This window comes from Pterocles gutturalis, unplaced genomic scaffold, assembly GCF_000699245.1.
Source record: "Pterocles gutturalis isolate BGI_N339 unplaced genomic scaffold, ASM69924v1 scaffold33055, whole genome shotgun sequence".
In the NCBI taxonomy this organism is placed as follows: domain Eukaryota; kingdom Metazoa; phylum Chordata; class Aves; order Pterocliformes; family Pteroclidae; genus Pterocles; species Pterocles gutturalis.
Genome location: NW_010142083.1, coordinates 45,761 through 58,258, shown reverse-complemented (window position 1 = coordinate 58,258; position 12,498 = coordinate 45,761). Strand labels below are relative to the sequence as shown.

The 12,498-nt window shown below is 41.3% G+C and overlaps 1 protein-coding gene across 1 annotated transcript in view; it reads left to right on the top strand.

Moving 5' to 3' along the window:
- Nucleotides 1–9,293, top strand: part of WDFY4 (WDFY family member 4) — a 22,318-nt gene extending 13,025 nt beyond the window's left edge. The window contains exons 7-11 of the mRNA XM_010084252.1: nucleotides 1,867–2,046; nucleotides 4,938–5,120; nucleotides 5,755–5,842; nucleotides 7,959–8,070; nucleotides 9,175–9,293. Coding sequence (XP_010082554.1) covers nucleotides 1,867–2,046; nucleotides 4,938–5,120; nucleotides 5,755–5,842; nucleotides 7,959–8,070; nucleotides 9,175–9,241 — 630 coding nt within the window. The 3' untranslated portion in view covers nucleotides 9,242–9,293. The remainder of the gene's footprint in view (nucleotides 1–1,866; nucleotides 2,047–4,937; nucleotides 5,121–5,754; nucleotides 5,843–7,958; nucleotides 8,071–9,174) is intronic.
- The last annotated feature ends 3,205 nt before the right edge of the window (nucleotides 9,294–12,498 follow it).

Here is a 12,498-nt window from a genome sequence, read left to right as displayed (position 1 = left end):
CATTCCTGCAGTGAAACTGGTCTTTTTTTTTTTGTCTTTTGATATTTGTGAATTTTCTCTGGAGATAGGCCTCATTGCAGATACACTCCAGGATATTTCCCATTAAGGGAAAACCTGTCAGCCTTTGCAGAGCAATAATGAGAAGACAGTAGAGAGCTAAAAGCATGACAGTGGTTTTTTATGAATATGCATTGAGACACTGGTGGATTGAAGCTGAGATTATAACTGGGCTCAGGTCTCAGGTCTAGCCTTCTCTTCTACATTCAGCTTGTCTTTAAAGCACTTCACTGCCAGGTAGGATCTTTCTGGGTTTAAAAAAAAAAAAAAAAAAAAAAAAAAAAAGGGGGGGGGTTTATTAAAACTTGTGCAGGGCCTTAGCTTGGCTTAATTTGGCAGTTTGGATGCTGTCACAGTGGGTACGTTTTCTTTCATGCTTTGAAGGAAGGAGAGGAAATTGGATCCCTTGAACCTGCCTTGTCCCAGTCCTTTTTGCAGAAGTCTTGTGCAGTTCTTTGGCACTGGGTTATTGCACAGTTCTTTGTAAAGAGAGTGTTCTGCAGCCAGTCCAAAGCTCTGGCTGAGTCTCCTTTTCTATGCTCAGTTGAGAGTGTTTCTGATCTCTGAAAACCACTGTTGGAGACTCCATTTTGTGCCAGTATTTTCAGTCGACAGTTCTTGTGAATGGAATAAATCACAAGCTGAAATTTACCTCTCAGAGTTGCAGGTCACCTTCAGTAGTACGTAGCCTGCTGCAGCTCTGCTTCTTCACCACTGGATTAATGTTAGAGTAATGTCCTAGTAACCTTGGAAGAGGCAGCACATTAGCCAGCAAGAGTTCAGTCTTGCAGTCACATGTTGGAAAAGATGAGATCTGTTTGCAAAAATCATGTGGGACGTGTGGCTCTCCTGCTCCATGCTGAACTGAGACAGACCCTGAAGATATGCTAATTATGTCACGTAGAGAAAGCCAGCAGGGAATACTGTTAAAACCAACATTAAAACTGGTGGACCTGATTTTTCACATTAAGCCAGCTAAAAATTGAGCCCTGAAAGGCCTTTTAGGAAAGCTGTGAAGGACTTCTTCCCTGTTGCCCTGCAGGCTTTTCTTTCATTGATGATTATGCAGCAGAAACGTATACTGCTGTCACTTGAGAATGCTCCATTAAACAATTGTCATCATTATACTTCTATCCATGATTTCTATCAGTGCTATTAAATTGACTAAAGTGTAGTCTTTTTATGAAACTATTTAAGGCTAAATTAAAGTTGGCACTCCTTATGTCTCTAGAACTTATAAAACAAACAAAAAAGGATGTTGGATAATGATAAAAGAGAAAGGAATTAATATACAGCTTTAAAGCCAAAAAAAAAAAAAAAAAAAGCTGTTTTTCTTCTTAACTAAAATTGGCAACATATTATTACTTGTTCAGAAAAACAGGAGACTGCAGAAGGTCACTGAAATACAACCTGATAAGTTTTGTTTAAAAATATTTTTTTCTTTAATATGGAGAAATAGTAATTTCCAATCATAAATTATACTTAAAACTGCATGGACTGAAGTAAAAAATTATGTTTTGTTACTGAGCACAAAGCACTGTCCTAGAGTCTGAAATGTATGCCAAGGGCTCTGAGTTAGTGTGCAGCTTGGGGCAAATGATTGAATCTCTTGGAAAGATTCAACTTTCCTCAACCACAAGTTGATGATAAGGATGCTTCTGTAAGATCCTTTGGAATTTCCCCCTCATCCCTTTTTCCAAAGAATGACTAGGTTGCTTGTTCTTACTAAGCAAATGACAGCAGGACTGTGGTTCCCTAGTAAATCAGCCACCTTCTGTTGTGGTTTATTGGTTGCTTTTTCCCCACCAGGCTTTGTATGGCCACACTCAGGCAGTGACCTGCCTTGCTGCATCTGTGACCTACAGCATCTTTGTGAGTGGATCCGATGACAGAACCTGCATCATTTGGGACCTGAACCAACTGACGTACATAAACCAGCTTCCTGCCCACAGGGCAAACCTCTGTTCTGTTGCCATCAACAATTCAACAGTAAGATCTTAATTTATCATTTTTCTTCTGATGTATCCATGAACATTTCATGATAATTTAATGGGTGCTCTTCTCAACATAAAAACATCCTGAGAGTCTGATACATTGATTTTTTTTTTTCCCTTTCTACAGAGATTGCTAATAGTGTTCTTAATGATGAGAGGCGAGCACTAAAAGCAACATCTTAGGCAGAGTAGCTTAGTAGAAGCATCTTTGGATGGGCAGATAGTAGGATTAAACAACTTTTAGTTTACGGAGCATGAAGTATTACCCTAGTAGCTCCTGGATTTGGCTTACCCATAACCTTATTGCCTCCATTATTTCATTAATTTCTCCTGACATTAATGCAGCAGAGCCATGTCAGCTGAGACATATTAGACCTTAGTCTGCCGCCTCCGCTGACAACTTCCTTACACCTTTGTGGTGACAGTGTTGGCTTTTTGCTTTCTCTTCTACTCTCAGGTGTGGCAGGGGCTCTTGATAGTGGTGGGCATAAGTCTGTTCTGGTCTATGCCTGGCTAGAATTGCATTCATGTTGATAGCAAAATACCCTGTATTGGATTTTACTGTAAATGCTCTGGGTAAGATTTTTTTTCCAACCTTCTACCTCTCAAAAATGTTGTTTGTCCATTTGTATTTTCTGTCTCTGAGTAATACTAGAGCGGGATTCCAGCTGCTCAGATAATTCAAGGTTGGATCCAGTACCACAGCTTGTACCAAGAGAGGCAATACTGAGATCATAGCAGTAAGAAACCAGGCAGACATTCTTTACTTAGTCTGTGCAAAAATAGTCATATCAGAGCTTTACTAACCGTGCAGTCAGATGGTTAGTAGTTGGGAGTGGGAGTTTCATAGTCTGTTCAGTGCCAGCACAGCTCCCAGCCCCAGGTGTCCTGGTTAGTGTAAAATGGCCAGTGGCTTCAGCAGGCCAATTCAGAATACCCTGGCAGTCCCTTATGAAGTCAGCTGAAGCAGTGCCAAGCATTCATAAATGAGTGGATGGCCTGACACAGGCTTGAGGCCTCAAGAGGATGGAGTCCTCTCCTTTCTGTGAACCAGCCAACCATTGACAGTAGCCTTTTTAGTTGGTAACTCCTCTTCAGGAGCTGTCCAAACATAAGATATTCTGTGTCAGGAACAGTCTGGTGCCTGTTCCAAGAGCAGTTCTCCAGCTTCTTGGAGTGCAAATGGTTAAACTGATTGGACAATAATCTGCAGAAAGGTTCATTTAAAAGAAGAAAAACCTTAGGAAATAATGACTGAAACTTCAAGGAAAAAAAGATGAAGGGGTCCACATGTTGTGGATGAAAAAATTATTTTTGACATTAGCAGAATAGGATACTTAATTCTGAAATGTGCTTTTAATTAAATCTTCTACATATATTTATGTATTGTAACATGAAGATAGAAACAAAATGTTTCCATTGTGCTAAATTAAATGTTTTGATTGAAGCAAAATTGTTTGTTTGGTAACAAGGTTTTTTTCCTGGAGAACTCATAACGTTTTGAAACAAAGCTTTGAAGGAAACAAATTTCTGGACCACGTTCTTTTCTGTGAAATAGGAACCCTATACAGCTCTTTGTTATGTGATTGTTGGTTTTTATATTTGCTTGAGCATCTAGAAGCTCCATTTATGGATCCAAACTTGAAGGTGTTTGTATCACATAGACAAAAAATAAAAAGGCTGTCTCAAAAAGTTTATACTCTAAGGACGAGTGTAAAAGCCTGCTGTAACTTATCATTTCAGTTAGTTTTAAATCCCTGGTCTAGACCTGAAAAACTGCAGATCATTACCAAATGCTTGGACGTTATGTACTCTTGTGCAGATAAAGTAGCAGAAATTTAATTTCTTTAATCATGGTCAACTCTGTTTTGAATGCTCTGTCCTTGTTTTATCTTCAGAATTCTGCCATGCAGTGTGAAGAGCTCTGGCCCCAAATCAGGCAGGGGTGAAGTACGGTGTTAGTTGATTTAAACCAGATGCGGGTTGCTAATTTAAGGGCACACTGACCTTTGCTAGAATCAGATTACTTTGCTGATGGTCTATTTAGCTGGGTCTTAGTATGCACCAAAGGTGGAAAGGTTAGGTGGAATTCCAGTTAATAACTTGATCAAAACACACTTTTGATAATATCATTTAAAATTGCAGCATTGCCTCTTTGTTCTGTGTGTTTCTTGCCCCTAAGGGAGTGCCTGTGTATTTGCTCCTTACGTGCAGTCTGTGGTTAAGATGCACCTGCCTGGAAGGGATAGGAGAGAAGAGATTCAGTTGCAGAGGATGTTCTCTGCATCAAAAGTGCAGCTCACTGAATGCTGAGCTGGTCATTGGTCAAATGCAAAACACAATCTAAAAATGCGATGGCATTAAGCTCCCTGTGAGGGGCAGAGGAGGATTATGAAATCACCAAAGGCTTTGCAGCTAAGCAGGTGAACACCATGTCTTTATTTAAGAGAATGCTCATTTGTGAAACTTCTGGCCCTGAACCTGTCTGTGCTAGGCGTTGCCTCTGCACAGTCCCTGTCCCTGACAGTAGCTAGGTCAGTCTGTCAGTCTGCTTTTTTTACAAAAAGCCTGGATTTTCTGGTAAATAGAAAGGGAATTTAGATAAATGTTTTCATTTTAAAAACGAAAAACTCCCTTTGCTTCTGAATTATCTTGCTAAATCTGAGACAATCTGAGAGTTGTTTTGGGTTTCTGTAATGTAAAAATGTCAGAATTTTTCATGAGGAAAAAAAAGTCATTTTTACTTTCTCTTGTTTAAATCATCTGCCCAGATGCAAAACAAAAGTCAGAAATTAAGTCAGAGCACCTCTTTAATTAATCAACACTTAAGAGCTGTGAGGAGGATGAGTGTAAGATTTTGAAACACTGCTTCTTGCTTTGTTACAGGGTGATATTATCTCTTGTGCTGGATCTTACCTTTATCTGTGGACAGTGAATGGCCAACTTCTTGCAAGCATTAACACCACCTGCAGCCCCGAAAGCCGTATTGTTTGCTGCTGCTTTGCTGAAGTGATGGACTGGGACACACGCAGCATCATCATCACAGGAAGCACAGATGGAGTGGTGAGGGTAGGTGGATGGGGGAGAGGAAAGGGAATCCTGATTCATTGTAGACCAGAGGCAGACTTTTGCTTCCTAAAGAGAGGGACAGAGCTACTAAAAGCCCATGCCACTTTCTTAACAGGGCAGTGCAGAGCAGAGCAGAAGCTGAAAATCAGAGTAAAACATTTGCTTCTTAGCAACTTTTATCCTCCTGAATGGAGGAGTCTTTGCCATTCAGGAGGAGTTTTGAAAATGTGCTTTTCATTCTGGTGTGGTTTTGAAAGCAAAAATTATATTGCTCATTGGAAATATATTTGAGTCTGGTTTCTGAAAGTTGATTCACAGCTCAGTTTATTAAGTCATACTTTCTCAGGAGCAGGAATTCACTGCTGGTTCTGCCTCCAGTCTGATGGGAGAGCCTCCTGGGTTACTGGGATCCTCATTAGTGTGTCAGCCTCACCACCCCACCAGCTCCCTGCACACATTACTCCAGTGTGATGCCCTGTCGCACAGTAGCAGAGGGAGAGATGATTGCAAAATCCTGTTCTGATGTTAGAAGTCCAGTTTCCACCCCTGCTGGGGAAGCAGGCAGCCACATCTCTCTCTTGTTGCATTGTTATAATCCATGGTTTTTTCCATTTTTACCTCCTTGCTGGCACAGCTGTGGAAGACTGAATACACCAATACCCCAGACCAAGCTGCTGGACTGAGACCGCGGAGAGGCCCGATGGAGGAGCCAGGCAACACAGGTATGACTGCAGTGTGACCGTATGATGCAGACCTTGTTTGGTTGTGAGGACGAAGAGGGGGTGTGAGCGCAGTGGTGTGAAGGGGAGGCGTTGCAGGTGACAGGTGCAGTGTTACTGTAACCAGCGGCAGAAGTAGTGGGTCGCCACTGCCCTACCCCAGAGACAGAGAGAGAGCCCCCCTGAGCCCCCAGTCTCAAGGGCACATCCTGCCTGATTGAAGCTGGAAATGTCACGGTTCAAGCTTGATAGACCATTTTCTGCATAAACCTGTGAAACTAATGAACTATTCTGGCTCCCGAAAGGCCATTCCCTTGGTACCTCTGCTGATGGCCTATGCTAAAGTATCCTGGCACAATGTCAGAGTGGGCAGTGCTAGATCCTGCCCTGGGATGGAACAGGGAAGTTTGTTGTCTTTGCTACCTCAAATGAAGTCAGAGGCCCTTCAAACTGGCGGGAAGCCAGCAGCAGACCATAGAGCATGGAGCTGCTTATTCAAGGGCATGCCAAGCTGAAGCTGACATCCCAGAGTTCTCACAGAGATGTTAATAAGATGATGGGGCTATGGCACATCCTAAATAGCAGAGGTTGCTTGTCTTTGCAGCAAGTTTTATAAGAGAATGGAATTGTGGTGTTAGCATGTATAATTTACACCACTTATTTACTGTGATCCTCATTATAGACATTGTCTATTACTTCAATTTTAGGCACACAGTTTGTATCAATATGGAGCTATAGATGTAAAATCTGCTTAAAAAAAATGTCATACAGTAATTTGGCATTACCATTGAGATCTTCAGAAGTGCTGTTGCTGTAACTTGGCATCTACATTACTTAGATTGCTATGTGAAAATATTTATACATACAGAGGCATATTGGAAATGCCAAACCATATGCCCATCCTACCTTTTGTCATGTTTCTTGAGAGTAGCTAGACCCAGATGCTTCCAGGGAAGGTGCAAGAACAGCAGAGATGCCAGATGCGAAACGGTCTGGCTGTGGTAGATACCTATTTGGTTGCATTGTGGTCTCTAATCAGATTGTTGTAAATCAAAGCAAAAGATTTAAAATTCCTTCCAAAATCTTTGTAGTATTATGTAGTTATTTTGCAGATTCTTTTTACCTGTACAGACATCCCATTTGTTTTAAGAATTTCCTAAATTCTTGCCTGTAACTTCCTGTGGCATTTATTTCCATGTCCTCTTTACTCAGGTACAATTGCATAGGAATGTCTTTGAGCAAACTGAGATTTTAGATATTTTAAAAATTTATATCTTAAACAGTTGTCCAAACTAGGACTTAAAAGCTGCCTATGGGAGCACAGCAGAATACTCCTGTTTGTGCATTTTTAAGAGAGGATCATAAAAGAAAACAATCATTGACCAGACATCTGATGATGTGTAGACACACAAACCTGTTCGCACATGAGCATAAGGATGCATGTCCTCAGATGCAACAGTGTTCTTTATTAAACAGCTGAGAGGTGTAATCAAAGCAGTGACATGCTCCCTTAAACTATTCAGATGACTTCAGAATTATTTTAAATGGCCAAATATTCCCACATCTCATTCTATGCATTAAAGAAAATAAAATTAATACAAAACACAGTCATTCAAAACACCAAAGTAACTATGATTGAGTTATGGGGTTGTTTTGGTTTTTTGGGGGGCGGGGTGTTTGTATGTGTGTGTATGTGAAATGTTCTCAGCATTTAATTATTGGTTCTGTTATGAGTGGTTTTAATACCAGGGCTTTATGTAATTTCTTTTTACTAGGCAATTATAGGCTGTATTATATCCTGGCAGCAAGGTATTGTGGGGCATCTTATTAAGCATAGAGCCAGTGAAAACTGATGAACAATTTTGCTGAACTAGGCATGCAATTTAGAAAGCAATAATACACAAATCCAATTTAGCACACAATTGATACAGCCGCATGTCAGCACATGTAACTATCATAGCCACAAATTAAATTGGGATGGGCCTATTTTGCAACAGCACAGGCTGAGATTAAATATATTTGTTCTCAACTTAACAACTTGCTGACTGTAAATAATAACAATCCCATCCATGCTGCCTCCAGACACTTTCTAAATATTTATTTTTAAACCACGCAACAGGTAACAAGTGTGGAAAACATCTTGTTCTCTGTCGGGAACTGAATCCCAGCCTTGCCTTGACTGGAAAAGCAAGTAGGACCAGCCCAGCAGTGACAGCAGTGGCTGTATCCAGGTACTGTCCCTCCCCTTGCACTGCACCCGGGTTCCGGCAGAGGCCCCCACGCCAGCCCCGGGGCCTCCGCAGCTCTCCTCTACGTCCACAGGTTGCTTTATCTTGTTCTGAAGGTTGTATTACTGCTGGGTTTTTTGTCTTTTGGGCTGTTTGGGGTTTTGTTTTGTTTTTGTTGTTTTTTGGGTTTTTTTGTTCTTAATCTCAGTTGGGTCACTCTGTCTTAGCCAGTGACTCTGGAAGCTGGCCTTGCTAACTGTGTTAAGTGGAGGATGTTGGGATAGTCAGTGGTCAGATAGGAGACAGCCCAGAAGAAATTGCAGCTTTCAGCCAGAAGAGTTGTAGAGATCAGTAGTTGCTACACTGTCTCTGCACTGTAGAAAAACTACTATTCTAGGAGTTGCTGGAGATGCATTGTAAACAGGAAGTTTTTTGGCCAAAGGACAACTTTGTTATTAAACTCTACTCAGTTTGCACAGCTAGCAGTATTTTAGTGTACTCAATCCCCCTCCTGCGGTTTCATCTGGCTATAATATTTGTTGTCATCTCCTGCCCCAGGATGTTACGATGCACTGTAAAAGAGTTGCTGCCTTTCTCTCCAAAAGTGTTGGTGTTTTGATAGTTGCTAAAATTATTCCTATATTCTGCATGCTTAGATTTAGAACACATAGTGAGTGTGGTGTTTATATGATTTGAAAGTGGGACAGTTCGGGGGGAAGGGTTAGCATCATTAGTGTTGGTGGCACTGTATGCAGCAGAGATTTCAGCAGCTGAAGCCATTACATTATGTGTTAACAAACCTGAATTTGGCCAGCAGATTATTTAATGTTCACAGAGTCTCAGAGAAGGGTAGGAGCTTCTGATCTGGCTAGAGTGTCCACAGCTAGCCTACTGAACCCCAGGAAAGTTTGGATACGATTCTAAGTATCCAAACTTTGAAGTATAAATCTTTGCCTACTCTATATAATATTTCTTCAAATTGAACCTTAAAGGTAACGTACTGCCCTGAATGTTGCTTCCTTGTAGTTGCTACACATAAAGGAGAAAGCCTTGATCCTGTCTGCATCTTGTTCTTAAACAGTTTTCTCTTTTCCCTTCTTTCTCAAGAAATTCCTCCAAGCTCCTAGTTGGTGATGACTGGGGAAGAGTCTGCTGCTGGTCTGTGGATGGGTAGGAAGAAATAACCAAGAACTCTTGTTTCTTCAGCCTTTTGGATGGAGAGAAAAATACTTCAGAACATGAAAGAGTCAGAGAAACTGGAAGCCTATGGTTGAGGACCAAATCACAAAGGAGTTGTTGGACTGACCTTGCAGTTAACTGATTAAAATTAGAGACTGGACTGTGAGAGACACACACAAACATGCACATCGGCAATGAGATTTTGCAGTATTTGTCCTGGGAAAACTTTTGTATTTTAAATGGTATTTTAGATACTGAATTTGGCATAACACGTTGTATTTCACAAATAATAGCTAGCAAATAGAACTTCCTTGATTATGGCAAAGAGCAGTGTAGCTTAATAAAATTAACATATTCTAATTTTAATACCATGAGATCAGAAAATACTGAGGCTTCAAACAGATATTGAGTTTGTTCCAGTATCTTTGTTCTTATTAACATACTTGTTCTCTGTTCCTACTCTTCATCTTTCCCTGAATCTGCATGAAAATGTATGCATGCCTTCTGAAAAGCTATTCTGTTTGCAAAGTACCTTTATCCAGCCCCACTGTGAACATGTGTTATCTTTAGTTTCCTAATCTGTGACTTTTTTCTTTTTTTTTACGTAGTGAGCAATGTAAGCAAAATGCGTGGAATGTGTGGGGATGAAAATGTGACACAGCTGGTCAACATATTATTTAATTCTCCTCCTTCACTGCCTTCTTTCCTGGCCTTGTCCTGATGTTCTCTGGAATATCAGCATGTGTCCCTAATGGAGATGGAGAAATTGTGAAAAATCAAGTTCCTTAACATTTTACAAGAATTAGAAGGAGCTAAACTGATAAATCCTTCCCTGCCCCTCCTTGACCTGGTAAAGAAATTGAGTATCTCACCTTACACACAGAAGGGCTGAATAGCCACTTAGGCAGAGAAGCTTCCTCAACACCACAGACTGGGTCATGGCAGAGCCAGAATGAATGCGAAGGATGTTGTGGCCGTGAAGGCCGTTGTGTTCATATCACCAAACACATCCCTGAACAGACGGAGACAAAAGAGTTCCCTGATTTCCACTGCACGGGGACTGGTTAGCACTGCAGGAGTAAAGCCTTGTGTGTGCTGCACTGGATAGCTAGAGATTGAGGAACGTGAGGGACTGCTATATGCCAAAATCTTGGTGCTAGAGACTTGCCAGCATCATTACAAAGAATCTAGAGTAGAAGACACAGAATCACAGAATGTTAGAGATTGGAAGGGACCTTGAAAGGTCATCTAGTCCAATCCCCCTGCCAGAGCAGGAACACCTAGATCAGATCACACAGGAACGCATCCAGGCAGGCTTTGAATGTCTCCAGAGAAGGAGACTCCACAACCTCTCTGGACAGCCTGTTCCAGTGCTTTGTCACCCTCACCGTAAAGACAGGTTTTATCAGTCTTCCTCTAAATACACCATCAGCTTTCTTCTTCCCATAGGGCACTGCTTTGTTCATGGCTCTTTTGAATTAATGTTGCTGAATAAGCAAGACTTCCTATGGCAAACAACTTCCTTACAGAGTGCTGCGACATGTCACCCTGCAGCTTGGTCTAACCTCCACAGTGAGTGAGGTAGTTGCCTGTGGAAGATGTAGTAATTACAGGCTAGCTCATGATGCAGACGTACAAGGAAGGCTGCATTATGTCTGCGCAGATGACCTGAGTGGTTATCCTTTCTAACCTCCAAGTGTGTGACTTGGTGACTCAAATACTATCCGTTCTGTGCTCAATGAAACATACACTGAAAACAGACTAAAACGCAGCAGTGTTTTTCCGATTAAGGTAACCCTACAGAGCAAAGGTGGACCATGCCCATCTTTCCTTTTCCTGAGGACTGGGGAAAGGTCAATTGTCATGGAATTCAACAAAATTAAGTACACTGCTTCTTTCTTCTTTCCTCTCTGCACATTCATTAAGAATAAGCTATGATTTGGATACATGGACAGCAAGACTTGGACTTCCGTCAAGTGTGAATGCAGCTTTACTGAACCATGATAAAGGTGATTAAGACCCATGAGAGAAGCTCACTACCTGTGTTTTCGTTTACCTAGTAAGCATCGTGATAGCTTGCTAATTGTGTCTCCTCCTTTAGCCTTTTCATGCAGCCTGTCTTTGCAAATAGGAGATACTCCCTTTCATAGAGGTGGCACTGGCACCTACTTTTCCACCTAGACAGCAGCACTAATGGTTCCAAAGCTCTAGACATCAACCTGACTTTGTTTGGTATAAGAAGAGGCCAGCTGTAGGCTAGCCATGCATGGATTTGACAGGCTCATGTCCTTGTGCCTAATGTCCATTCTCTTACATCTTGAAGAGAAGGACAAGGTGCATCAGCTGTTATTTTGGATCACAGAGAACAAATCTAGAGTGTGCAGTCAGCAGGTTAAGACTGAATGTCTTCCTGCGTCAAGCATGTGCTAATGTTCAGGGAGTTGTAATTTGTGAGCATATAAAAGGCAAATGGATAGAAACAGGGTGCAATGTCCTCCTGGTGAAAACTCTGATTAGGAGTGATTTGCTGTACAGTGATGCTTGGTTGAGAAAGTTTTGGTTTCTTCTCTAGCTCTAGATGATTTTTCCCCAGTCATACATCATGGAAAGAAATGCATACTGCGAGTACCGAAAGTACCACTCCTTGCTTGCAGAGTTAAGGCACAAATATAAGCATGTTGCAGTCATCAAATTCCCTAGGTCTGATACAGCCAGTGTGTGCTGCAATGGCAGAATGCTACCTGGTCATTTTTCTGCAGGCAAATCTCTGTGATATGAAGTTTTTGCTAGAAATTTGTAATATATGGTCAAACACTTAGCTGAAACCAACCCTCTTTCAAATACCTACTTTTACATTTGTGTTGGTCTCCTCTGTATTTGGTAAATGATGAATGTCCATGAAATTGTCAGCTCTAGATGACACAGAAGCTGGCTCGGTGGCAGTACTAATGCCCATTTGGTGGGTATCCTGGGGTGATACTGATTCTGTAATGGCTGCAAAGGTAGCAGATCTAGAATATGCTTGAAAAAAATTAGCAAGTAGAGCAATTCTACAGCAAATACTTTCAGCATACCTCCATTGTTACTTTAAGCCAAACAGTGCGAACATCACCAGAGTGTTGTAATTATATCAGAACCAACTTTTCCAAGGGGTAAGTAGCTCAGGGTGAGAATTATCCTTAAAAGAAATCCAATTCCATTAGGATAAGAAATGCAAAAATAAGGCACAGTCTTAACTGTGCCCTGTTTAAC